Source organism: Coffea arabica, chromosome 8c, assembly GCF_036785885.1.
Source record: "Coffea arabica cultivar ET-39 chromosome 8c, Coffea Arabica ET-39 HiFi, whole genome shotgun sequence".
NCBI lineage: Eukaryota > Viridiplantae > Streptophyta > Magnoliopsida > Gentianales > Rubiaceae > Coffea > Coffea arabica.
In genome coordinates, this window is record NC_092325.1 from 34,475,888 (window position 1) to 34,503,416 (window position 27,529).

A 27,529-nucleotide genomic window follows, 5' to 3' on the forward strand; every position below is an offset into this window, starting at 1 on the left:
CTCTAATTCATCATAATAATCCACATTTTGTACTTGCATACATGTATTAGTAGCATGATAACCTCCACACAAGTCACAAATCACATGATAAGAATTAAAAGCATTAACATTACTCCTTTGCTCAATTTCATGCTTAATTGTATCCATTTGAACTTGTAACATCATAATATCAAATTTAGCCTTTAAGCACCTTAAACCATTTTCAAAAGACATACATTCAGTAAATTTTTGGTTACCTCTGTTGAAGGAGCTTTGCACTTGGTAACCGTCCATTGTCAAACTTCCATTTCTCAAGCATTGTCCTCCAAATTGACCTACCCTTCTCATCACCTAAAATTGCTTTTAAACAACCTCAAAAGCAAAATTAGTAAGAAAAATAGGTAATTAAACACATACACACATAAAACGCAAAAATAACAGAAAATAACATCAAACTATAACTAATAAAATGTCTAAACTAATAAAGTTGCTCTTCACACCGATATTGCCAAATCTTCCCCGGCAGCGGCGCCAAAAACTTGACGGGTATTTTACATACGTGCAAGCTAAAAAATACCGAATTACACCCGTTCACTGCAAGTATACAGATCAACTAGTAGTTTAGGGTATATATCGAGTCGATCCCACAGGGAAGAGTGAACAATTACCGGTATTACTAAAACTTCTCTATTATTTAGGCGATCAATAAATTATAACAAATTTAACCTACTGAAATTATACAAAATAATGAATAAAAGCTCCTTAGGTTGTGGTATCCCTAACTACTCATGCAAGTGCTATATTTGGATCATTGAGTACTACATCTAGGCTAGTTATGGTGTAATTTCCTTATGCATTTGAATCCTACTTTCGTAGTGAATCAATTATACTCATAACTAATCCATACCTATTCTCATGGTTATGAAATAAGCTACAAGTTCATTACTTCAATGAAATTACATGAAATGAATCACTAAAAACCACATAGGAGCACCTCTACTTTCGTGAGTGTACTCCCTATGTTTAGCACTTCTTGAACTAATGTTAAATCTCAATTTTCATTGTAGAAATAACACCTTAGATAATCACAATTAATGGTACCAGATTAATCATGATTTAAAGAGCTAAAGTGCTAAATAACTTGCTCAAATCATAGCAGTTAAATAGCCAAATAATAAACACTAACAATTATAGAAAGTTCAACCAAACCCAAGGCATAAACTTTAGAAACACATAATAGACATAAATTCCAGAACTTGCATAATAACCATAGTTAAGAATCTAATACAAAAGATAAAGAATTGGAGTAGAGATAACCCATGTCACTTGAGCTTCAACTCCTCCTTCTTCATCTCCATCTTCATCCTAATCTAGCTATTATACAAGAATGGATTAACTACACTTACTACACTATCCTACACTAAGGAAATGAAAGAACTACATTTCTGCACTTCAAGTTCTCTCCCGTCTTCCTTTTAGACCTCCCAAATGTCTCTGCATATAAACTGATGAAAAGCTCCTCTCTAGTCCAAATTTGCTGCTCTAAGGATTCTCAAATCTGAAATTGTTAAGATAGTCAATAGTAAATGTTTTTGACTTGAAAATAAGCCACCTTTCTTGCCCTTTTGTCTTCTGAAGCATGTGCACCGCTGGAAAGTTGTCTGAACACAAGAGAATTGACTGAACGAATTGCAGAATTTCGGCCAGAAAACGCGCCTACAAAAAACGCGGTTACAAGTCACGTTTTGTGTACTCGCGTATTCACTTTGGCCTTACTTTATCTGCGATTTTCTCTATCATAAAGGCCGAACTGGCTTTTGTGCAAAACACAAAGATTGTAGCCCTTTGAGTTAGATTTTCAATGCTTCAAAAATCATCCAAATCGGAGCTTTGTACTTTGAGATATGATCAAAATACTAAACACTGGTCAGAGCTCTGTTTTCCACTTTGGACAGCTGAGTTGAATTTCGGTATTTCAACTTTTGGGCTATGAAAATGGCTGAATTGGACTTTGATGTCTTCATACCAAATGTAGATATCTTTCTTAGCTTTAAATTGGTATAAAGATCACCTCAATTTGATCAATGTAGCTCCCGATATAGTCGAAATACTGAAGAGTGTCAAAACTGTCTTGACTTGCATTTCCTTACTTAAACGTTTTTCACTTCATTTTTCTTTTTACCACTTTGAATTCATCACCAAATCTCTATTTTTCACTTCAATTGGCATCCTTTGGTGGTTGAATCATCATTCCTGCATAAAAATGAAGTTTTTACTATTAAAATCAATAGAAATGCAATATTAGCCACTTTTACATAAAATGTAGATTTTTACCAAAACCTTAGTTATTTTAGTTATAAAACTAAATAATCAAACCAAAATTAACTAATAAAACACACTAAAAATACGTAACATAAACTCTTATTATTGATTCCACTTGTTTAATGCATTAGGACTTGTCAATTTTGTGAACTACATCTTAGTACCTTGTTGTACACTTAGTGGGGTTCTAGATTTCTCACATCGTTTTGGGTATATGTTCTAGAAATTCACATTTTCAGTATGGTTCAAAAGTTTAATCTATTTAAACTCTTCACGTTTGAAGTTTGAGAGAGAAAGGGGCAGTGGCATGGCGATTGAATGCTACATGAAGGACTATAATGTATCCGAGGAAGAGGCAATGAAGAAGTTTGAAGACATGGCTATGGATGCTTGGAAGGATATAAATGAGCAATGCTTGAGACTTACTACCATTCCAAGAAAAATTCTCAAAGTGATTCTCAATCTATCAAGATTATTCGAAGTTGTTTACAAGCAGCGTGGAGATGGATTCACTAATCAACGAAGAATTGAAGCCCATATAAAGGCAATACTTGTGGATTTCATGTCTCTTTGAGGAGGATGACAATGGTTGTGTTTTATGTTATCACTGAATTGGCCCCTGTCAATGCAGCATGAGTTGTCATTAAGCAGCATGATCATGCACATAATTGTATTAATTGTGGTGTTAAATACAAGTTCCTGAGTCAATGGTGAGTAGTAAACTAGCAAGTTTAATTAAGCTATGAGAAAAGGGTTTCGAATCCCCTTGCTTGTTTCTCACCTACTTTTACCCACTTACAAGTCCCAAAAAACACGTATAAATTGAATAACGTGTGCAAGACTGGAGTTTCCAACATAAGTGTACACTTGTTACAAGTTCCAACTTTTCAACATTTACTAACGCTTCAAAGTTTGGATTAGATGAAAGAGTATGAATCATGGCCATTCTTGTATGTATTTAAGTTTGCAATTGCTTGGAAGGATTATATCTAAGCTGTACATTAATTCCTCTCAGCCATTTTTTTTTGGCCCCCTTCTCTCAGCACTTCTATTTCATAAGTTGTTTAGTTTTCTTTAAAAAAAAAAAACTTACATTAACATTGCTTTATTCCAAAATTGAACATTTTCTTCAGTCCATGAATGGAATTATCAGCTGCCATTGGTACTCAAAGCATCAAGCGACTATCTTTAAGTTTCTTTGAAATCCTTGGCCCAACTTGTTTGGTGACATGTGCCTTTCCAATGAAAGGTTTTCGAGGACAGCAGCTATTAATATATATTGCATCTTTTACTAGTCTACAATTCTCTCTTCAATCCATGTCTGGAATTTATTGTGAAATCTTCTTGTGATTATCAGATCAATCCTACAATTACTTACACTTAATTCATGTGATTTTTTTTGGGATTTTGGGCGTACTCAAATGTCAGCAATATACTGAATAATCCAGCACATAAAAAAGACAGAGAAAATTGTCATGTTACACTACCACAAAGTTATTGTGACTTATTACAGCAAAGTCTTTTGTTCTTTTAATAGCCTATTGGGGGTATAGATTTTATCAAGTGATGGTATTCAGTATTTTGCTGCAATTGTCAGATTACTTCCGATTGTGACTATTTCTTGTTTTTGGTTGTTACTAAAAGTTGTTTTTGCTCAAAAATAAGTTACTACTAGCTGTAGAGTTTTCTAAAAAGAATTGGAGAGTAGTTGGGGAGGATGTTGTTAGAACGTTGAAGTTTTGCTTTCAGAAGTCTAACATGTACTACCCTATGAACTCTACTACTATTTCATTGATCCCAAAATCGAGTAATGCTATACAAATGAAGGGTTTCAGGCCCATCTCCTGCTGTAATGTTCTCTCTATAAGGCTTTCTCTGCCATGTTGACCAGCAGATTGAAGAAAGTAATGATTAGCCTTGTGGCAAACCAGCAAAGTGCTTTTGTACAAGGTAGACGACTGGCAGATAATGTCTTATTGATGCATAGGGAAGGTGGAAAGTGGAAAACCTAGAGCATAGTTAGAGGATACCATAGGAAGGTGGAAAGCCTAAAGCTGTGCTCAAACTAGATATAATGAAGGCATATGATTCTTTGAATTGGAAATTTTTATTTGGCACATTGGAGGTTCTGGAATTTCCAGATCAGTTCATCAATTGGATAAAAGTATGTGTAACAACAGCACTATCCTCAGTGAATCCAAATGGCTCTCTGGCGGGGTATTTCAAGAGTGGAAGGGGATTGAGACAAGGCGTACCCGTGTCTCCTTATCTTGTTTTACTTTGTATGGAAATGTTTTCAGCAACTTTTGCATGGAACATAGAAACTCTGGGGTTTGACTTTCATCCTAGATGTCAAGAGTTGCAGCTCTCTCATTTTGTTTTTGCTCATGATTTATTTTTTATATCTGCAGCTACAGCCGAATCATTTGATACAATGAAGAAAATAGTGGATGAGTTTGGTGCTATGTCCGGGTTGCTACCTAACCTGCAAAAATGTCGGGTTTATATAGCTGGTTTGAATGGGTAGGAAGCTGCAACTATGTGTAATATAATGGGTATGCTGAGAGGAATATTGCCTCTATATTACTTGGGCCTTCCACTAATCAGCTCTTGACTATCCTATAATGACTATTAGCCAATCTTTATTAAGCTGAAGCAGAAAATCAATAGTTGAGCTATGGTGGCCGTTAACAGTTGATAAAAGCAGTGCTATCTGGAATATATTTGCATTGGTGCAGTGTTTTCATCTTGCGAAAAACAGTGACCAAAAAGATAAACAGACTATCGGCTTCATTTCTTTGGGCACGAGAGGCAAAGCAGATGTATGTAGCAAAAGTAAATTGGAGTGCAGTGTGTACACCCAAACAGAAAGGTGGTTTGGGCCTGTATAATACTGAGCTATGGAATAGATGCCTGATTATGAAGTTAATATGGAACATCAGCAGTAAAAGGGACACTTATGGTAGAGTGGGTGCATAGCATCCTTTTAAAGAACCGGTCTTTTTGGGCTGCAAAGATTCCAAATGTTACCTCTTGGGTTTGGAGGAAGATCTTACAGACTAGAGGCTTGGCTCAACCTTTCATCAGGCATATTGTTGGGAATGGAAATAATATTAGTTTCTGGTTTGATACATGGCATCCCCTTGGGCCATTGTATAAAAGATTTACGGGCAACTTACTATACAGCTTTGGATGCAAACCACATGCTCTTGTATCAGAAATTATAGTGGATGGGAGGTGGAGATGGCCTGTAGGCAGGAAAGCAACAGCAGAAGTTAAGAGGTTCAAGGAAGCTACACCAGAGTGCCTTGTTCCTTTGACAATGTTTGAGGATCAAGTTGTGTGGAATGGGAGTTCTTCTAGAGTTTTCAATGCAAAAAATGCCGTGAAGAAGCTTCGTGGATCAAGAGAGGAAGTAACTTGGGCAAAACTAGTTTAGAGAAAGGATTTATCCCAAGATATGCATTTATTTTATGGCTGCTATGTAAAAAAAAAAGCTCTCTATGCTGGATAGATTACAAAAATAAAAAGTCTCTTTATCATCAAATCTGTGTGTGCTTTGTAAAAGGGAGGAAAAAAACATAAACCATCTACTCCCTCCGTCCAACTTTGATAGTCCTAATTTGTTTTTCACACAGTTTAAGAAAAAGTAGTCAAGTTTGTTGGAACAATCAATTTAGGTAACTATTTTTCTAAAATACCCTCACATTAATTATAGTACAACTTTATGGGAACTTGAATTGATGGTAAAAAAAGAATCAACTCTTATTAAATGGGGTAGGTTTATAGTAACAACAATTTATATTGAATAAGAGTATTTTAAGAAAATTAAAATACAACTACATTCTTCAATTGGAAAGTGGACTATAATTTGGGACAGACGAAAAAGGAAAACAAGACTATCAAAGTGGTGGGACGGAGGAAATATTTTTAATTGTTGTATGACGAGACCAATATGGACAAAAGTGCAGAACATGTGTTTGGTGTTCAGAGGAACTTACTCTTGGGATGAGGAAATTACCTGGTTAGCATCTCATTGGAGATCCAATTCCTTTGCAGACCACCTGAGAAGACTAGTTTTGGCTGCAACTGTCTACCACATCTGGAGATTTGGAAGTGAAGTGATATTTCAGTCAAAACCGTTTGTATGTTCACAACTACTAAAGTCTATTATAGTAAGAAAAACTACTCCTATTATGGATGCGGATCAACTTACTATCAATCATATAGACAAAAACAAGATATGTTTTTGTTGTCTTGCATTTTGCTTTCAACAGAGTGGAAAAAAAACAGAGCATCAGCCAAAGTAATATTATTGTTCATTTATCCTTTCAGTCTCCATCCCATTAAACTAATAATGCAGTAATTTGGACTATTTTCATAGTACTTCAGAAAAGCCAACAGATATTTGAATTGCTGGTATTTGTAGTTTTCCTTTATGAAGTGCCGTCACATCTCGAAGTGAATGTAGAATGACTGAATGAGAACCTCCATGATCATCAAGAGGAAAGACATGGGCTCCTCTTCTTCCTCCCTATTTTATTATGACGGCATGGACGAAGCAAATATATTTTGTAATTAATTTTTATTTTATATACATTAAATCATTACTGTGTACTTTTTTTATAAAAAATTTTTTTAAAAAATAGCAATCAAAACGGGATTTGATTGATGAATTACCAGGCATTTTATTATGAGAATGAGACTAAACAGTCTAAACTATGATGTTAGCTTGGTACGCTCTTGAATTGAAAGAGATTATGTATGGTCGAAGAAGACTCATAAAATCTTCAAATCTTTGGTCGTGTATTGCAGTAATCTATGCAAGAGTTTCTATCACTCCCTTCTTTTATGCGTTGAATAGAGCACACTACGTAAAAATGTCTGTCTGTGTAGAGGTATGTTTGAATATTGTAAAAATAGTAATATGAGGAGGGATGATTGCCCATGTGTGCAAGCTCCACTACAGTAATCAATAAAAATCTTTATCATTTGCTCAAAAAAAAAAAGTTACTACTAGATGTGTAATAATTTCGTGTCTTGACTTTGATTGTGTTGCATATCTCTAAACAATCAACTTTACACCAGTAATAAGTTGTAAATTTTGGAGACAAATATCGATTTTTTTCTGCATAACTTGTCCTTCCTTGTGGAATTCTTGCATGCGTCTATCAATTGAGATGTATTGCATGACTTTACTCGAATAATTTTAATTTACATTTACTTAAAAAATAAGTGTATCAATCTCAGAAGCTAAAAGAGTATGTGTTCATGCAAAATATTCGAAACACATGAGAATGAAAAATATGCCGAGTGAAGCCAAGTTACACCATGCATGATTTCTGCACTGAAACAAGAAAGGAACAAATAAAAAAATTAAAAGAAAAATTTTTGTATTTCATGATTTTGGGTACTGCAAATTCAAAATTTTCGCATTGATTCCATGACTATTATAAGATTGCATATGTGCTAGAGATAAAAATTGAACTACTTCGATTGTTTTATAGGCCAATACTAACTAATAGATGTTGGTGCAAGTGGAAGGGATTCATATCTCTTAATCATGAGATCTCGAATTCGAAACATATGAGAATGGAAAAAACAACATTGGAAGATTTTCCTCCACAAGGGGCCGCACTAGAGTCTAATATGATTACTCACAAGCCTTAAAATGGATGCGATACCTGTGGTTTATTAAAAAAAAGGCCAATACTCATTAGTATTGAAATTGTTTAAATTAGAATATTTTGAATTCCTTGAGAGTTCAGTAATTATCACTCTCCTCACCGTTTCATCAACGGTTTTGTATGCTGAAATTTTTCAAAAATAATTTTAGTATAAAAATTCAATTTGAGCATGTTTTATTTTGGTAATCTACTGATATTTTATGTGAGAGGTGATCTCATGCCTAAAAGATTGTGTGTGGTGCTTTTATGAGAAACTTTGCTATAATTAACTGTCTTGATGACCCTTGGTTAAGGTTTTATGAGCTGATGGGATGTTTGTTCCTCACTCAGAGTTAAGGTTGAAACTTATTGAACATCTTGACCCTCTTAGCGATGATGACCAAGAACAACGAGAGAGGAAGTGGGGCTTTCTGGGGGAGAGAGACGGACCTCTTGACCCAACGCCTCATCAAGAAAGCTAAAAAATAATAATAATGAATAAAAAACAAATAAGCCACAGTGCATACTGAGGGAGAAGAATCTGTCTCTTTGTCTATTTGGTTGCCAAGTTCAACACGTTTGGTTGATTATGTCAAGTTCAGCACATGAGCTCCTCGTGACCACCCTCCACCCAATCACACATTGCCACATCAGCAAAAAAACCACTCATTTTAACACTTACATTCGCTCGTTTACTAGATATGCAGATAACAGTTAGAATGGATATCCAAAATTACAAACAAAATTTAGAGGTCCTTAAACCCATTGGGCTATTGTATAAACATTAAACTATATTCAATCGATCTGTTGTGAAAATTGAATGAAGCTCCAGTCATTGATATATGTGTGTGCATGCTTCATGATAAGAATATATTTTACATATTTTTAGTGTGCTTTATTAATTAGTTTTGGTGTGTTTTATTTAATTTTATAGCTAATAAACTAAATTTCTAGTGAAAATATGCATTTTATGGTTTAAGTGGTAAAAATTACATTTTTATGGATTTTACAGTAAAAACTTCATATTTTGTAGGTTTAATGATTCAATCATCAAATGGACTGCATTGAGAAGATATTTGGATGATTGATGATGGATTAAAGTGATAAAAATAGAATATGAAGTGTGAAAGAAGAAATGCAATTAAAGTCAAAAGGAAGCAAGATGTTCAGCTTTGACACATTTTTGTATTTTGGCTATATCTTGAGCTACATACATTGGGTTGAAATGATTCTTGAACCATTTTGAAGCTAAGAGACAGATATACATTTGGTATGAAGACATCAAAGTCCAATTCGGCTGTTTTCCTAGTCAAAATGTCGAAATAAAGAAGTAAAATTCTGCTGCTGAGAGCTGAAAACGCGGAATTGACCAGTCAGTGGAATTTTTTTATCATATCTTGGTTCTCAGAACTCCAAATTGGATGATTCTTGAAGCATTGGACAGCTATTTCAATGGACTACAACTTCTATGTTTTGCACAAGAGCCAATTCAGCCGGCATCATAGAGAAAATAGCAGTTGAAGTAGTCAAATTCTGGTCAGAAATAGCTGCTCTCCACTGGTATAACCTGTTTTCTCCTTCAATAATTCACAGCTATGGATGAACGTATGACAACCAATTGGCAGCTGTAAAAGAGATGTTTCAAGCCTTATTTCCTGACTGCATTCATCTATATATAGCCATGGACTTGCAAGATTCAAAAAAACTTTGTAAGGCTAAGAAAACTCACAAAAAATATAGTGTTCACTAGTTTTTCTTAGTTCATTAGTATAGTATAGGTAGAGTAGTTTATCCTTCTTGTATTTGTAGTTAGATTTGGAGGAAGATTGGAGGAGCAAAGATGGAGAGTTTGAAGCTCATGTGACAAGGGTGACTTCTCTCCTATCACTTTCTCTTTTGTATTTAAATTCATGTTTAATTATAATACAAGTTTGGTGTTTGTTTTTACCATGTTTAGTTAAAGTTTATGCTTAGAGTTATGGTTGAACTTGCTATATTTTGTTTGTGATATTTACTTGGCTACTTAGTGATGTTATTTTGAGAAAGTTATTTATCACTTTTGATTTTATAATCATAATTAACTGGCCATTAATTGTGATTATCTAAAGGTGTTAAATTTGCAATGAGAATTGGAATTTAACACTAGTGCAAAGAAGTGATAAACCTAGGGAGTACACTCACTAGAGTAGAGGTGCACCTCTATGGCTTAAGTGACTTGTTTATGTAATTTTATAGAAGAAATGAGCTTGTATTTAATTCATAACCACGAGAGTAGATATGACTTATTTACAAGTATAGATGATTCACTATGAGAGTAGGTTTCACATACATAAGAAAATTACGCCATAACTAGCCATGATAATAGCATTCACTTAATCGGTAACTTCATTTGCAAGAGTAGTAAGGAATTCCATATCTCTAGGAGCCTTCTAGTGTTATTTTCATAAATTTTATATTTGTGGTAGTCTAAATAATAAAAGAATTTGAAAAACACTGGTAATTGCACTCTTCCCTGTGGGATCGACCCTTAATACCCTATACTCGTTCACGATTCGTATACTTGCGATATATCGCGTGTGGGGTATTTAGGAGTTTATAAATGTAAAACTTGATTGTGAATAAACTTATTGTATAAGTATAACCCCGCGCACGTCACTTCAATTATGAAAATGAAAATTTTTTATTCTACTGTATCTAGCATTCTTGAATTGGAGGCTGAGAACTGGGATACTTGCATATTTGTATCGGTTATTCTTCCCATATCACCATCTTGTTTTTGCAGAGGAAACCTGTAATTTTGTGTGCGACCAAAACTTTGAATCTTAGGGTTGGTAGGTGGATATATATTGAAACATAGTCCTTGTACTTTCAGTTATTGATGTTGCTTGCCAGCCATAGTTAAACAAATTTCTTTTCAGTTTAAATTATGCATTATGTATTATGGAAAAGGGTAAGTTATTCCTTTACTGGATATGTTTAGAATTTGCTTTTGATGGTTTACACTGTGGATCGTTGACGGATTGTAGTTGGCCGTGTATAATGCCTTACATATTGAGGTAAAACGTATCACTTGACATTTTACTTCTGCAAATTTAGGTTGTAATATTTAGTGCTATCAAATATTTAGGTCATCATCTGCTGTGGTTAGTTATGAAGCTGGGTTTGTGCATATACGCATACTCGTTCTTGATTAATCTGATAAATAGAAATTTGTGACTCGTCATGTTTTGTTTCTTATAGGGAGATGATTTTCTGCTAATGACTAGGGATGACAATAGGGGTGGGCACCCGCAGGGGTACAAATGGGGCAGGGGCGGGGGCGGGGGATGGGGCAACATACACCCGCCCCGTCCCCCGCATAATATATATATATATATATATATATATATATATATATATATATATATATATATATATATATATGCACAAAAGTAACAATTACGTCCAGTTTTTGCAGCTTCAAGTCGTGGCAGTAGTTGCTTACAATAACTAGTCCTCTCCTCTTTTAGGAGCCTCAGTACACTAGGATCTGAAAGGATACTTCAGGCAGGGATAATTGATTTGATTTTACTACTAAATAAATGGATCCACGATGCTTCACAGCTTAGGATCTTGTGCACTCATGACTTACAATTACCAAATTCCAAGAATGAGTGCGTGTAGACATGAATTCTTCAAGTTTTCTAAGACAAATTGTAGTTTGAGCTGGTGAATTTCCGTGATCAATTTTCTTCAATGACACATAAACTGAGCAAAATTAAATGACATTTGTAGTTTTATTTTTGAGTTGTTCAATCCTTTTAGATAGCCATGGATATAACTTATTATGGTGAGGGTCATCTTTAGTTAATTAGTTCATGAGACCTGTGAATGCTATTATTTAATGGGAAAAGCTCTATGTTGTTGTAAAGCTATGCTGTGGCTTTGGATATGAATCTCTGGCATCTTATGTACTAATACTCGTTTTACGGCAATTAAATGGTTTAAAATTTTAGTATTATAAAAAAAAAGACAGCCATGGATATATGTATAATGCTAAAATAACTCCAAATGATATATTTTGGTCAGGAGATGGGCTAGTAACTGAAAAATTAGATATACATAGAGGGGCAATCAAGTGCAACCTAATAAAAATTTCAGTGAATTATTGTAAATAAATATTTTATGATAAGTTGATTTCTTTTCTCGCGGGGAACCGCGGGGGAAACGGGGCGGGGGGTGGGAGGCAAGGGGCGGGGGACGAGGGGAGTTATTTGACAACGGGGCGGGGGATGGGGGAAGGAACCCCCGCCCCATTGCCATCCCTACTAATGACCATTTCAAAATTATTAAGGCATCTTGGTTGTTGGTGAATTTTTTCGTAAGGATGATAGAATAGAGTATTGGCTCTAAAAGTTTAATTGCAATTTAGTACTTGACCTTTTAGTAGGAGTTATTATGTATATAATTAAATTTGAAGGCACAAAAATAGAATCAAATAAACTTGTGAGACAAATTTAAGGTTTATTTAAATGGATCATCAACCCTATCGACTCAACTTATTCTTTACCCGATTAAGAGAGAATTAAGAGTGTAATTTCTAATAAATATCTTAGGCACATGTTAGTATGCATAAATTATGCGTGCCTTATCATTTGGTCGCATAATATCACATTCATTACATCCTTGATCATGAAGTTTCCTTCCCAACGAATTAGGAATATGAGAATAAATGGTCCAGCCAAACACTCTGAAATGGCCAATAAATGGCCGTTTACTACTCTAAATTTCTTCAGGGTTGTTCTAAGAACACTTCTTGTATAGCACCTACTCGATTAAGAGAGAAATTTCTAATGAATATCTTGGGTACATGTTAGTATGCATAAATTATATGTACCTTATCATGTGGATGTATAATACTCCCTCCGTCCCAATTATTTAATCATGTTTGGAGAATTCAACTTTTTAAGAATAGTAGTTTAATTGTGATGTTTGTGCTTCTCTTTCTAATTTTATCCCCAAAATTTAAATTTGAATGGTAACACACATATGATTAGAAAGAAAAATTATGTTGAAAAGAATGACTAAAAGGTATTTTGACTTTTTCAACATGATAAATATTTTGAAATATGTCAAAATCGAAAGTATGACACTTTTAATGGAACGGAAGGAGTATCAAATTCATGACATCCTTGATCATGAAGTTTCTTTCTCAACGAATTAGGAATATGAGAATTAGTGGTCCAGCCAAAAATGATGTAATTTTATAAGATTTAGGGTGGGCAAGTACGATGTTTTTCAAATACTTCTCAAATTTTCTTGGATCGTTTTGTGATTTTACCATAGTTGAGAGTGAGTCAGCCACATGGCGTGAATTTGGTTCTAAGCAGTAGTCTCGGGTGTCGTATTTCTTTCTGATGTGGCCGCAGCCCATGTTTTTTTAGAGTAACAGTAGAAGACATTGATTGATTGATCTTTGCAACTTTTATCAATTTTTCTTGCGTAACAGCCCATTAACAGTTGCAACTTCATATCAATTTCTCTTGAGCTTTCCTGTGGATATTGATTGATTTGATCCAACTGAGTCTAGCAGTCTTCTCTAGAAATCAGAAGGCACACTTCGGCTAAGAAACCGAGAGATCCATAAAGGATATTCAACAGAAAGAAACGTTTTAAATGAAAAGTTCACGTCCGCATTTTGAGGCATTTGACGGTAATCTTTCAGTTGTCAAATTACTTTGACTTTCCAGATGAATACTTAGCAGACACTACTGAATCACAGAGAACTAAGGTTGACACAGACTTTGACACGTTATTGTGATATACATGTGTCACTGTCCATTTTGTCGTAAATTTGATAAGGTGCTTCTCAAATTCTACATAGCTCCTGTTGAGAGAAAAGATAAGGCACGTAGCCAGTGGCGGAGCTAGGAATTGCAATTAGGGGGGGCGAGTCTCTGTTATTTGGACCAAATTCAAATAACTTTCAAACATTATTGTTTGGGTCCTTGAGAGGGGGCAAAGTGAAATTTTTTATCAATATTTTGTGGGGGCAAAACAATATAATAAAAATTTTTTTACTTAGAAATTTTTTTTATAACAATTGGAGGGGGGGCAAAGTGAAATTTTTTATCAATATTTGGGGGGGCAAAACAATATAATAAAAATTTTTTTACTTAGAAATTTTTTTTTTTAACAATTGGAGGGGGGGCGGTTGCCCCCCCTGGCCCCCCCCCCTTCCCTCCGCCCCTGCACGTAGCCATAAGAGTTATCAAAATGGAGGTGATATAATTAAGAATTTATATATATTCATAGGTAAAAATAGATGAGTCATAAATGAGTGCAGTAATTAATGAGACTTTTGGAAGAGAGGAAAACGAATAAAGGAAAAAAAAATAATGAAAAAGTAAAGAAAAAGAAAAGAATGGTAAATATGCGTGTTTAATTGGATGACCCATTTTAAACTTAAAATTTAGTGCATATCCAAACCCATTTATTTGTGGGTAAATTTGGATGAGTTAAAATAATTGGATTTATATTGACTGCTTTAGCCATGAATAATATATTCCAGAAGCGAAAAATTTTTTCTATAATTTATAAATTTCCTAATTATGAAGAATGTAATTTTTGCTACCCATCATAATATTCTTAAATGTAATAAAACAGACAAATAAGAAATTGAAAAAGTAGATTATACCATATAATGTTCTGTATGTATCCATACTACATTAAAATTCTGTCACCATTCACAGTGCCATTTATTACTTTAGATAACAATAATCATTTTATTGAATTAAAAGACTGCACTAGTAGTACCAAATACATGCACCAAATCCTCATCTTTAGGCTTTAGCTTCAATTAAACTACCTTTGTGACCCACTAGAGGCATGATTACTGCATCGGAAAAAGAAGGAAACAGATAATAATGATTAAAAGAACTCAAGGAAACATGTTTAAGAAGAAATGAATTCGGGGGTTGAATAAAATTTGTCAGCGACACTATGATCAAAACATATGTACCCTAAGACATTGATTTTGATTAAATTAATCCTGAATATTTGGATCTTAATATATGTAAAGTATGTAGTTCTCGCCAAATTAGCCTCTAATATTGCATAATATATTAAGAAAATTTATTAATATTGCATCATTGATTTTTGTCATTTTCAACACCTAAAATTTACAAGTACATTAAAAAGTATCTTCATATTACAAGAAATGATAATACAAAAAAAAAGTAACCAAAATATTTAAATGATTTATAAATGGATAATTGATTTTTATTTAATCCATTTAGATCCATTTAATAAATGGATCTAAATGGATTGCATAAATTTCATCCACCATTCATTAAATCAAAATCAATTATGAATCATTTATTCATATTAACACCTCTAGCCCTGCTCATTTGGTGACGAGAATTCAAAAGTTTTTTGGAATATTTGAAAGGACGGGTCCCAAAATTCTGTTGAAGCACAATAATTTAGGACTGGTCCCAAAACTCTAAGGAAGATATAATTTTGGATGGACCCAGAAGCAAAATAATTTAGAATGGACTGGTCCCACAATAATTGCTCCTGGTGTTGGCACGATCAGAGACTCTCACTCTTTCCCCTTCTCGGTCTATATAAGAATTTAGGTATGAGCCCAAAGCCATCTCAAATCAAAGGCAAACTTTTGGAAGACAAGGAAATCATGGCAATCAACAAGATTGGTGCAATGGCTCTTCTTTTTTGTGGTATGTACAATTTTATTCTTTTGCAAAAAAAACCATGAGATTATAAAAACTATAGAAAAAATTGTAAACAACATAAAAATATAAAACAAATTTAAAGTATTCAGTTGTAACTACAAAAAGACTAGATGACTAATCATACCAACTAATAACAACACAAATCACATGTTGCACATGTGCTCCATCAATTTATTTTGCATTTCTTTCATAAAATAATTTTAAAAGCAATTTAATTTTACATGTTTGTTCAAAATTTTTTGTACTATTTTTAGGGAGGAGATGATCTAGTTATGAAGCACTTATTTCACGTGTTGTAAAATTTATTGCGTTTTATTTGTAAAGTTGAAAAATATATTATTTAATGATCTACAAACATTTACATGAGAGGGCCGCATCTCGCGAAATTCATAAAAAAATTAGAGAAAGTTACAAATGATGTGGACAGTCGTAGAAGTATATTACAAAACGATTTGTTTTCTTATTCATGTGGTATCTTTTTTTTTTTTTTAATATTGACCATTAATTTTAACCGAAAAATTAATAGTGGCATTTTAACCTCAATTCTGAAAGGGTTATCTATAAGTTTATAAATCATAGGAGACGTATGTAGTAAAGTACCAAATGACAGAAGGATTAAAGTTATTTATCCTTTTTTTGTTATTGATTTTTGGTTCTCACTATTACTTTTATCGTCATGCATTCCTTTTTAGAAGAACAAGAAAATATATGATGTGAGCAAAATTTTCTACTTGGCTCCTAGTGACTACTTGGGCGGTTGGAGGATCTATAAATACGTACTCTGGCTAATCAGCAAAGTGGTCACAGCATACAACACTTAATTGATCATAGGCCTACCCTATTTTCCCCCAAGAATATGGCGTCAACTCAAGCTTCTTTCCACTCAAACAGCCTGCAAGAGACTGTCCGCCCATTAGCAGCCTTTCCTGAAAACATTTGGGCTGATCGTATCGCTCCATTTACTCCCGATAAGGAGGTTATACTTACTTTTCAGCTCCTATAACCTCACATGTTTTTGTTCATATAATATTTTTTCCTTTTATAAGTTGGAACCATATTGTTATCCGCTCCCACAAGTTCACGATCCTTTGTAATATCCGCTATCAATCCTGGCATGATTGTTATCCCTCGATTAATTCTATAGTCTCCTATCAAGGAGGGGGAAAATACAAAAAGATTAGTTATTATTTTTCGAAGAACTAGACATCTGATTTGCATATTTGGTTTGCTGTTTCTTAGTTGTACTTGGTTTGCTCTTACCCCGACTTCATGTAGGATTCTTCTAGTGCAGCACTGTTGCATTTCCTTAGATTTCAGGGTCTGGTTTCTTCTGTTTAGTTTCTAATTTTTCCATTTCCATACAATATCAAAGCGATCAATTTGACAATATGACTAAAGAAATGTTTTTCTGATGCTTTCAGGAACATGAAATGTATGAAAGAGAGATTGAAATGTTGAAGGCAGAAGTGAATAGCATGCTTTTGGCAACCGGAAAGACCATGATGGAGAGATTCGACTTTATAGACAAAATAGAACGACTTGGTGTCTCGCATCACTTTGATATCGAGATTGAGAACCAACTACAAGAATTCTTTAATGTGTATACCAACTTTGGGGAGTATTCAGCTTATGATTTATCTAGCGCAGCGCTTCAATTCCGACTTTTTAGACAGCATGGTTTCAATGTCTCTTGTGGTACGCAACTTTCATATTAGATTTGCTAATTTTTAGTGTGGACTCACCTATTAGTAAACCTTAACACCTAATTTTTCTAACATATTTCCAAATAATTTCCAAACAGGCATCTTTGACCAATTCATTGATGCTGAGGGTAAGTTCAAGGAATCCTTATGCAATGACACAAGGGGTTTGTTGAGTCTATATGAAGCTAGTCATGTTAGAACACATGGAGACGAAATTTTAGAAGAAGCTCTTGCTTTCACAACCACTCATCTGACATCTGGAGGACCCCATTTGGATTATACTCTTGCAAAACAAGTGAAATATGCCCTTGAGCAGCCGTTGCATAAGGGCATCCCTAGATATGAGGCTTGGCATTACATCTCCATCTATGGGGAAGATGAATCTAACAACAAATTATTGCTGAGGCTTGCCAAGTTGGGTTACCACTTGTTGCAGATGTCATATAAACAAGAGCTTTGTGAGATAATAAGGTACACCGAGACACTAGTTCCGCAAAGGCAGATCTAAGATTTCATTATCAATATTAACTGCGGGAAGTTTATATTTTACAATACAGTTTTACGTGCAGCTTTAGGTTCACTTGGAGCCTAGTAGGATTCTATAATATCCATAGTATTTTAAATCACCAAAAAAATTTGTTTCATAGGTCGGGTTAGTAACATAAAAATATTATATTACTACTCTCTTTCTAAATTGAGTAGAGCCCTACCAATTGTTAGAATCTTATGAAACATAACCTATAATAAAAGTTAGCCAATGTAGCTGTTACTCGTATGCAATTTTGTCTAAAGTATTATATCAAATTCCTTCGTATATGACTCTATTTTTCTAGTAGAAAGTGTCATGAATGATTGTTTAACTTTTGTTTTGTTTTTTTTTTTTTTTTTTGACATATGGCAACGATGTGTAGTTGGGGAAAGGGATTGGAGAGTGTATCAAAATTTCCATATGCAAGGGACAGATTTGTGGAATGCTACTTCTGGGCTGTTGGAACCTTGTATGAGCCTCAGCACTCTCTTGCTCGAATGACTTTTGCGAAAGTAGCAGCCCTTATTACAATGATTGATGACATCTATGATGCTTATGGCACTCTTGATGAACTTCAAATTCTCACAGACTCTGCAGAAAGGTAGTGTTCTATGTTAGCCATCTTACACAAGTGAAGCAATCATCTTTGAAAAAATAATTGAGTAATATACTAAAAAGCTTTGTCTTACTGTTTATCCAAAAAGGGACCATTATCCAAAAAGTTTCTCTAGCTTGATGTTGCCTGTTAACAGTGAGGTGCATTGATATAGGAAAATTTTCTTTGCTTGCAGGTGGGATAGCAGTGGAGCAGATCAACTCTCAGACTACATCAGAGCTTCCTACACCACACTTCTGAAATTTAATAAGGAGGTTGGGGAAAAATTAGCTAAAAAGCAAAGAACCTACGCATTCGATAAGTATATAGAAGAAGTACGGTACCATGTTGTAACTAATTTTAAGGACCGCGTTAATATTCTAATTGTTCTGGCTACCAACACGTGGAGTACTAATCCATATTTCCTGCTTTCATTTGTGCTAATCAGTGGAAACAATACATGACGACCAACTTGACTCAGTCAAGGTGGTTTCTCAAGAAAGAATTGCCATCTTTTGCTGATTACATTAGCAATGGTGCGATCACAATCGGAGTCTATCTTACAGCATCGGCAGCTTTCTTGGACATGGATAATGCTTCAGAGGATGTTATCAACTGGATGTCAACTATGCCAAAACATATGTTTGCTTGCTCGACACATGCCCGATTGATTAATGATTTTGGCGGTCACAAGGTCAGATTTTGTTATGGCATTTAATTGGTTATAAACATTAGATTAAGACAACTCACAGAATTCCCAAATAAGATTAAGTTATAGTGATTCACGTAATAGTGTTCAAAATACCAACAGAATATGTTAGTTTTTTTTGTGAGCAAAATAAATCCTTTTTTCATTGATAGATCAGCCAAGGGAGCTTTACAGAAGAGGAAACCATGCACAATCTACATTAGACTACACTATTTCTATATAGGCTACTGGCAAATTTTGAAAGAAAGGAGAAAAAGAACAATAACAATCAACCTTGATCTAATCCCCTCTCAAGAACCAACTCCCAATTCTCTCTGGTGCAAGGAATCTTGTTCCAAGAGGTAACAGCCAACTGCATTGCATTGACCACAGTAGCTACTACACCCACACTAAGAAGGCCTAGCTTGCTGAAATAAACTCTTGTTTCTAGTCTGCCATAGTAAGTAGACAGCCATAGAGAAAGCCAGCCTCTTGACTTTATTAGCAAATGATTCAGTCCTATAATTCTTACACCGGCACTGCAACTCCTCATTCCAATTCTTACACGATCTCTGCAACACCACAGAATATGTACATTGATCGAGACTTCTATCTGCTTTGGGCAGTTGACCTAGTATGATGCCATGATTAAACTTGTTCTTAGATATTGTTCATTTCTGTGCAAACACTGCATAGAATATGCATATGCAATCAGTCTGGGATGCTTTTCCTGAACATAATGAAATACCGTTTAGTTCATTTGGCTAGTTATTGCTTTAGTATGGTTAATACCCTTTCGTACTTTACGTGAATAATTCGAAATTAAACAAAACTTTTTCGCTACATTTTATTAGAGTTTTCATGTTTTCTGTTTGAACTCTTCGTATTTGAAGTTCGACAAAGAAAGGGGCAGTGGCACAGCGCTTGAATGCTACATGAAGGACTATAATGTATCAGAGGAAGTGGCAGCCAAGAAGATTCGAGAGATGTGCGAGGATATTTGGAAGGTTATGAACGAGGAATGCTTGAGGCCTACACCCATTCCTAGGGACATTCTCAAAATGCTTCTCAATATCGCACGAGTAGGTGAAACTATTAACAAGCACCGTATAGATGGATTCACTCAGCCGCATGCCATTGAAGAATTTGTAAGGGCAATGCTTGTGGATTTCATGTCTGTTTGAGGATGGCAGTGGTTCAAGCAATATCAGTTGTGAAGTGTGCTTTTCTATTTTACCCACACCAGTATTTAATTATGGCTAGTTTGGAATTACGTGCAATGCACATTGGTATCTCTTCTTTTTTTTTTTTTTTTCTTTTAGACGTTTAATAACGTGTTTGTTTTGACAAATTACAAAGCTGAATGAAGAATCATTCTTCTTTTTATATGTTTTTGTACACACACATTTATGTATATCGAGAAGATGTATTGAGTATTTTTTATAACCTACAAGAGGGTTAATAAATACTTAACTGAGGCCATATTTGATAATCTAATTCAACATTTAAATTTAATGGGCTTAAATCTTAATATATTCAGACCGTTTGATAACCAAAATTGAACATCTGAATTAATTAAGTAGCACTAAATTTTCTAGATAAAACTTGCTCTCAAAATTAAGTAATAAGTTATTCACTTATCACTAAATGTGATATGCGTTCAAATATATTAAATTTAATACTTAATAATTCAATAATTTAATGAATTCAGATTTCGGATTTCAATTTTATCAAACGCACCCTAAAATAAACAAAATGCATTCCTGTAAAGCTCGGAAGGCACATTTCCAATAAGAAATAGAGGAAGCCAAAAAAAAAAAACGTAGATTCAAGGCAATAAACTTTTTAAGTTCAAAAGAATCAGAAATTGCGGTGAGCATGGAGTTTTTTGGTTTTTCCTTTTTCCTATGGCTTTTCAAATTTTCATTTTGGGTTGCTTGTAACAGTCTTCAAAAAAGGATGAGAATGGTAGAAAAAAGGTAGAGGAGAGACAAGGCTTATGGAGTGGGTTGTTGCAAGATAAGCCTCTTGTGGGGCCATGGTTAGTCTGTGGGAATTTCAATGTTGTGGTAGATGTGAGGGGAAAAAAATGGTGGGCAACCCTTTCGTTTGTCTGAGGCAGTTGATTTTTTGGATTTTATGTCTTCTGCTGAATTATTTGATGCTGGCTTTTCTGGATCTTCCTTCCCCTGGTGTAATAATCGATTTGGAAGGGCGCGAATTTGGAAACGTTTGGATTGCCTGTTGATTAATAATTCCTGTTATGATGCGAGTTTTGGGGTTTCTGTTACTCATCTTGCTAGGGATCCTTCTAATCATTCACCTCTTTTGCTTTCGTTTACTACCCGTTTGGATGATAAACCTCGCCCTTTTCGGTTCCTTAATGCTTGGGCTACTCATCCTGGCTTTTTGGAAGTTGTTAGAAAGTCTTGGCAGCAAGAGTGTGTTGGTGCTCCTATTCAAGTGCTTTGCTCCAAACTTAAAAGATTAAAGGCAGATATTAAAGTTTGGAATGTACAATATTTTAGTAATATGTGGTTTTAGCTAAGAAACAAGTGGAGGACGGTATCTCAGTTAGTGCTCAGGAATCTTTACGAAGAGCCCAGGCGAAGTTTCGTCAGAGTTTGATAGTGGAAGAAAGCTTCTGGAAGCACAAAGTAAGGGTCCGTTGGTGAGATTTAGGAGATAAAAATACTAAATTTTTTAATTCAGTGGTAAAGCAGAAGAGATCACAATCAGTTATTCACCGAGTCCAAGACGAGGGAGGAAACTGGCTTTCTTTTGAAGCTGACATAGGGCAGGAAGCCGTCAAATTTTTCTCTTCTTTATTTTCAGTTGAGGCTACATCTTCTTGGAATTTATCTTCTGTTATCCCGAAATTAATTCAGCTAGCTGATAATGCTAAGTTAGAAGAAATTCCTACAATGGAAGATGTGAGGCGGGTGGTTTCTGATATGGATGGTGATAGTGTGGCTGGTCCTGATGGTTATACTGGAAAGTTTTTCACTTTTGCTTGGGATATAGTTGCACAAGATTTGTATAACGCTGTTGTTAGTTTTTTTTGTGGTGCTGAGTTGCCAAAAAAAGTGACAGCAACGTTATTGCTGTTAATTCCCAAGGTGAAGAACCCAAAAGATTTTTCTCACTTTCATCCTATTAGTTTATGCAATTTCATTAATAAGGTGTTTTCACGTCTCCTGGGTGATAGGTTATCACAGTTGCTCCCTAAAATTATCTCTCCAAATCAAAGTGGATTTGTTTGTGGTAGGCTAATATCTGATAATTTCTTACTTGCCCAAGAAATTATTATGGGTATTAGTAAGAAGAATAGGGGAGGCAATGTCGCTCTCAAATTGGATATGACCAAAGCTTATGATAGGGTTTCTTGGATTTTTTTTGATCAATGTGTTACGTGCTTTTGGGTTTGGCGAAAGATGTATTGATATGGTTTGGCGTCTTATTTCTAATCCATGGTTTTCTGTTTTGATTAATGGGGTGCCATGTGGTATTTTCCCATCTTCTCAGGGCTTCGTCAAGGGGATCCTTTGTCTCCTTCTTTGTTTATTGTAGGTGCAGAGGTGCTTTCCTAGCTTTTGAATCAATTTCTGCTGCATCCACGCTTCAATGGTTTCAAGGTTCCTCGAGGGTGTCCTCTAGTTAGTCACCTGGGGTATGCAGATGATATTTTTATTTTTTCTAGTGCCTCAGCAGTATCCCTGAAGTTGTTAATGGAAACGCTGAAAAAGTATGAACATGTTTCGGGCCAGAGAATAAATGCCTCAAAGAGTTGTTTCATGGTTCACCCGCGACTATCCCGGACAAGGAAGGTATTAATTCAGAGCATAACGGGCTTTTTTCCCAAGGAATTTCCTTCTAACTATCTTGGTTGTCCTCTAATGGTGGGGAGACGTAAAAAGGCTTATTTCCAGAATTTGATCACAACGGTGGCTGCTACGATTGCTTCTTGGAAAAATCGTTTGTTGTCACTAGGAGGTAAGGTTGTACTTATTAAACATGTACTGTCCTCGCTTCCATTGCATTTGCTAGCTACTGTGTCACCTCCAAAATCTGTATTTGCTACTCCTGAGCATTTGTTTGCAAATTTCTTTTGGGGTTCAGATGAGGGTTGTTTAAAATACCATTGGATTCGTTGGAAGGATCTTTGTGCTCCAAAAGAGGAGGGTGGGCTTGATTTTAGATCACTGGATGCCTTTTCTATTGAGCTATGGTAGAGGTTTCGACAAAATGCGTCTCTTTGGGCTAATTTTATGATGGCCAAATATTGTTCAAATGCGTACCCAGGTATGGTTGTTCGTTCGGAAGGGGCCTCTCATACGTGGCGAAAGATGTTACATGTTCAGGACATTGCTGAACAACATATAACTTTCATTATCCACTCTGGGGACTCTAATTTCTGGTTTGATAATTGGTTAGGTTTTGGGCCTTTGGCTATGCGGTTAGGGAGTGTTTCGTATCACAAGGTGTCTGATTTTTTAGTTGATGGCAGGTGGAATTTTCAGTTGCTGGGTTTGTGGGTACCTTCATTTATTATCAACGACATCCGAATGTTGTCTCTCCCTCAAATTGAGAATGGTGTGGAAGATTTAATGATATGGGCTCATTCTCAATCTGGAGTTTCACGCTGAGCTCAGCTTTTAACCTGGTGCAATCACATAAGCAAAGGTCATTTATGTTCTCAGAAGTCTAGCACCCACGAATTCCATCCAAAGTGTCTGTTTTTCTTTTTTGCTTGTTGCAAAATCGATTACCCATGGACTCCACGTTATGCAAACTTGGTATTTCGAGCCCATCAAAGTGTTTCTGCTGTGTCCAGGCTAATGGTGAGACTTTGGACCATGTCTTTTGTAGTGGATAGGTAGCAGTTTCAGTTTGGAATTTATTTGGCTATGCTCCAGGTGTGCTTAATTCAGGTGGCTCATCTCGGGCTTCTATTGTAGGTTGGTGGTATAGCGCACCAAGAAATGGTTTCATTGCATTTGTTCATTTTATTATACCTTCTCTGATTTGTTGGAATATTTGGAAGTCCAGAAACTCAGCACGTTTTGAAGGGAAACTTCTTTCTCACATCACTATCTCTGAGTTTGTTTTTGACAATGTGAAGGACCTCTTTAGGTTGCAATTCCCTGGGTACCCATTCACTTCCTCAACATGGATGGAGTTTTATTCTTCGCTCTCTTATATTCATAAGAAAGTCTCATTTATGATTGTAAGGTGGTGTCGGCCACTCTTGGGTGTAATTAAACTTAATCTCATCTCGGGCTTATATTGCAGGTTGGTGGTATAGCGCACCAAGAAATGGTTTCATTGCATTTGTTTATTTTATTATACCTTCTCTGATTTGTTGGAATATTTGGAAGTCCAGAAACTCAGCACGTTTTGAAGGGAAACTTCTTTCTCACGTCACTATCTCTGAGTTTGTTTTTGACAATGTGAAGGACCTCTTTAGGTTGCAATTCCCTGGGTACCCATTCACTTCCTCAACATGGATGGAGTTTTATTCTTCGCTCTCTTATATTCATAAGAAAGTCTCATTTATGATTGTAAGGTGGTGTCGGCCACTCTTGGGTGTAATTAAACTTAATACTGATGGCTGTTCAAGGATAACCCAGGGAGGGCAGGTGGTGGTGGGGTTTTACGTGATGATGGAGGAAATTTCCTGCTCGCTTTCTCCTTTTTTTTTTGGGAATGTAACCAGCATTCAAGCTGAGGCGCTCGCTCTTCTCTTTGGGGTGAAGTTGTGTCTCTCTCATGGTTATGTTAACTTGCACATTGAAATGGATTCGTTGGTTCTTGTTCACATCCTAAAACAGGGATCTAGCTGTCCATGGAGTATTTATACAGAGGTTAAATACCTTCTAAAGTTTTCGTCTAATTTTGTTGCAATTTCTCATTGCTTTCGGGAAAGTAATCAAGTTGCCGAATCTTTAGCAAACATAGGATGTGATCAAGGTTTCAATACAACATATCATTAGCTTGTGGACCTCCCTATGAAAGCTCGTGGGGCGTTTCGCTTAGATAGAACAAGCCTGCCTTCAATTAGGAAATGTGTTCAGCGTGGATGAAAAGCCTAGTTCGAAATTCTGTAGTTGAGCCTTATTTGGTTGGCCATCACATTCTGTTTTAACCATGCAGTTGTTATTAAAATTGTCTGCAAACTGTCGAAAAGTTACATTGTAGTAACTTACTACCATGTGGATAATTTTCTTATATTTGGGTTTGTTGGCAAGGATTTTCATCCATTTATAAGGGGAAACTCTGCCAAAATTTTTCTAATAAAAAATTACCTTTGACCAAAAAAAAAAAAAAGGTTTCTGGAGGGGTGATATTGTAATCCTCCAGTATTCTGATCTTGTGCGGGCTTGCCAACTTTGCGGACTTTTCTTTTGGATTGAGCCTTCTCGACCTTTTTTTTTTGGAATACGAGTCTTCTCTACTTTAAAAACAGTGAATTGTACTCAGGGGTGCACCTGATATCCTGGGCATGACATTCCTGAATTAAGAAAAATAAAATAGTAATAATAATAATAATAATAAAAGAATGCAAGAAATTGTTAACCAAATTTGAGAACACTAATCTAAATTATTTCCCTAGGTAGCTTTGACAAAGACTAGGGATAAGATAGTCCAATTGTGCTAACTGTTAGCTCAATGAGTTCTTTGGATCCGTTCGGAGATCACAATTAATGAATGGTTTTAAACTCGGATCGGATTAATAAGTTCAATTGGTCAAACTGAGAACCTAGCAGTGGTTTGAGCCACCTAAGGATAGCAATGGGGCGGGGGTTGGGGCGGTCTGCTGCTTACAAATTCTCCCGGCCCCCCGCTCCCCCCGCCACACCCCGTTTCCCCCGCGGGTGCTTCCGTGGGGTTAATAAAAATTTGTTATATAATTTTATTATAGTCAAATTTTAGCAAATAATCAAGTACTAAAATATCAACACATTACCAAATTATTATTCATTGTAATTTTACAATTGAAACTTATGAAAACAATCAAACAAAAGTTATTTGAATACAATCCAACATGATGAAATAAATACAATTAAAGTAGTCAAGTTTTCACTTTTAACACGAATACAATCACTAATTCATTATGGTGCTTGTACTTTTTTTTGAGAAAAAAATGTTATTGTATTAAGTGTAATTAGAGATTTAGTATAAATGTATTAGTAAATTTAGTATAACCAATTAATAATTTGTATTAGTACACATGTGACGACCCCACTTCTCCCAAGGGCGAACCCAAGAGTATCGGCGGGCCGCCTGCCTAGCTCGCGCCAGGACTCAAAACTTAAAGCAATCAAACGAGATAGATCGAAAGAGCACTATATACAATATATACAATCCCAAAAGTTATATTTACATCTTCAAAAGTCTCGAGTCAAACCACTCTAATATACTACAACCACAACCAGCAGAAGATAGACCCTAAGAAGGGTCCTTATACAAACCACCAAAACAAAAACAACCATCCTAACTGTTCAACTATTACAAGCCAATCTAACTATACTAGCATACGAGCCAAAAGTCCCCGCGTCGGCCCCTGCTAAGGAAAACAAAAGGAAAGGGGTAAGCTATATGCTTAGTAAGTAAACAGGGGCGAAAGCATAAATTCACGTAGCAACAAATACCCAATAAGAGCAAAGCAAAAGCAGAAAAGAACAACATCATATAATAAGGATACGGGTGGCTCCAAAGCCAATTCATGTGCCATGTATGATCTCCTGCCGACACTCCGTCGACCGCAAATAATAGTCCGTAGAACTTCACTTGTACACCCACCGACACCTTATCACCCTCACTGGCCAGTCACCTCACAAACTTGCCCGGGCGAACGAAATCACAAACTTGAGCTTGAGTCACAAGTTCGGGTCACAAACTTGGTCACCTTCTCGGTGAACCGGATTCACAAAATTGGTTCATAACATGAACCTACAAACTTGGTGACCTCAGACCAAGTTGGACTGACTTCGACCAAGCCCTAACCGGATCGAATAGTCCAAACAGGTCTTAGATCGGGCCCACGAACTCACAAACTTCACAAACTTCACAAAACTTTACTCGAAAGTCGTCCCGAGCCACAAGCTCAAGGGTTTTGGTTCCAAAAGGTTCATATACATATGCCAAGTACAATTATACATTCAAATTAGGGTTTAGGTCGAGTGCGATAAAGTACACCCTCGCCTAAGTACCCTTTTCACATATCTCAAACACTTAGCAAAGAAAACACATCAAACTGGCCTGAATACTTGCTCAAAATACCGAAAGTAGTACGAAAGCAAAATCGCTTCGC

General features: G+C 35.6%; 3 protein-coding genes across 3 annotated transcripts; all 3 read left to right on the forward strand.

Moving 5' to 3' along the window:
• The first annotated feature begins 5,260 nt into the window (after window positions 1-5,260).
• Window positions 5,261-5,740, forward strand: LOC113705892 (uncharacterized). Its single transcript, XM_027227797.1, has one exon. It carries the CDS (start codon window positions 5,261-5,263, stop codon window positions 5,738-5,740), a length of 480 nt encoding a protein of 159 aa, XP_027083598.1.
• A 10,707-nt stretch (window positions 5,741-16,447) lies between these two features.
• Window positions 16,448-20,538, forward strand: LOC113706711 (viridiflorene synthase-like). The gene is made up of 7 exons (XM_027228662.2): window positions 16,448-16,676; window positions 17,122-17,395; window positions 17,502-17,874; window positions 18,315-18,533; window positions 18,724-18,862; window positions 18,976-19,221; window positions 20,109-20,538. The coding sequence occupies exons 1-7, from the start codon at window positions 16,557-16,559 to the stop codon at window positions 20,397-20,399; spliced, it is 1,662 nt and encodes a 553-aa protein (XP_027084463.1). The 5' UTR covers window positions 16,448-16,556; the 3' UTR covers window positions 20,400-20,538.
• An 816-nt stretch (window positions 20,539-21,354) lies between these two features.
• LOC140013503 (uncharacterized) lies at window positions 21,355-22,444 on the forward strand. The gene is made up of 4 exons (XM_072062804.1): window positions 21,355-21,664; window positions 21,760-21,872; window positions 21,939-22,334; window positions 22,424-22,444. The coding sequence occupies exons 1-4, from the start codon at window positions 21,355-21,357 to the stop codon at window positions 22,442-22,444; spliced, it is 840 nt and encodes a 279-aa protein (XP_071918905.1).
• Window positions 22,445-27,529: the final 5,085 nt, after the last annotated feature.

Excerpts from the sequence above, each read along its gene's own strand:
- LOC113705892 (XM_027227797.1), top strand. The coding sequence starts at position 5,261 with ATGGTAGAGTGGGTGCATAGCATCCTTTTAAAGAACCGGTCTTTTTGG.
- LOC113706711 (XM_027228662.2), top strand. The coding sequence starts at position 16,557 with ATGGCGTCAACTCAAGCTTCTTTCCACTCAAACAGCCTGCAAGAGACT. Across the intron at positions 17,396-17,501 it reads TGGTTTCAATGTCTCTTGTG|GCATCTTTGACCAATTCATT; the intron begins GTACGCAACTTT and ends ATTTCCAAACAG. Across the intron at positions 17,875-18,314 it reads GAGCTTTGTGAGATAATAAG|TTGGGGAAAGGGATTGGAGA; the intron begins GTACACCGAGAC and ends AACGATGTGTAG.
- LOC140013503 (XM_072062804.1), top strand. The coding sequence starts at position 21,355 with ATGTCTTCTGCTGAATTATTTGATGCTGGCTTTTCTGGATCTTCCTTC. Across the intron at positions 21,665-21,759 it reads TTGGCAGCAAGAGTGTGTTG|CTAAGAAACAAGTGGAGGAC; the intron begins GTGCTCCTATTC and ends ATGTGGTTTTAG. Across the intron at positions 22,335-22,423 it reads TATTGCTGTTAATTCCCAAG|GTTATCACAGTTGCTCCCTA; the intron begins GTGAAGAACCCA and ends CCTGGGTGATAG.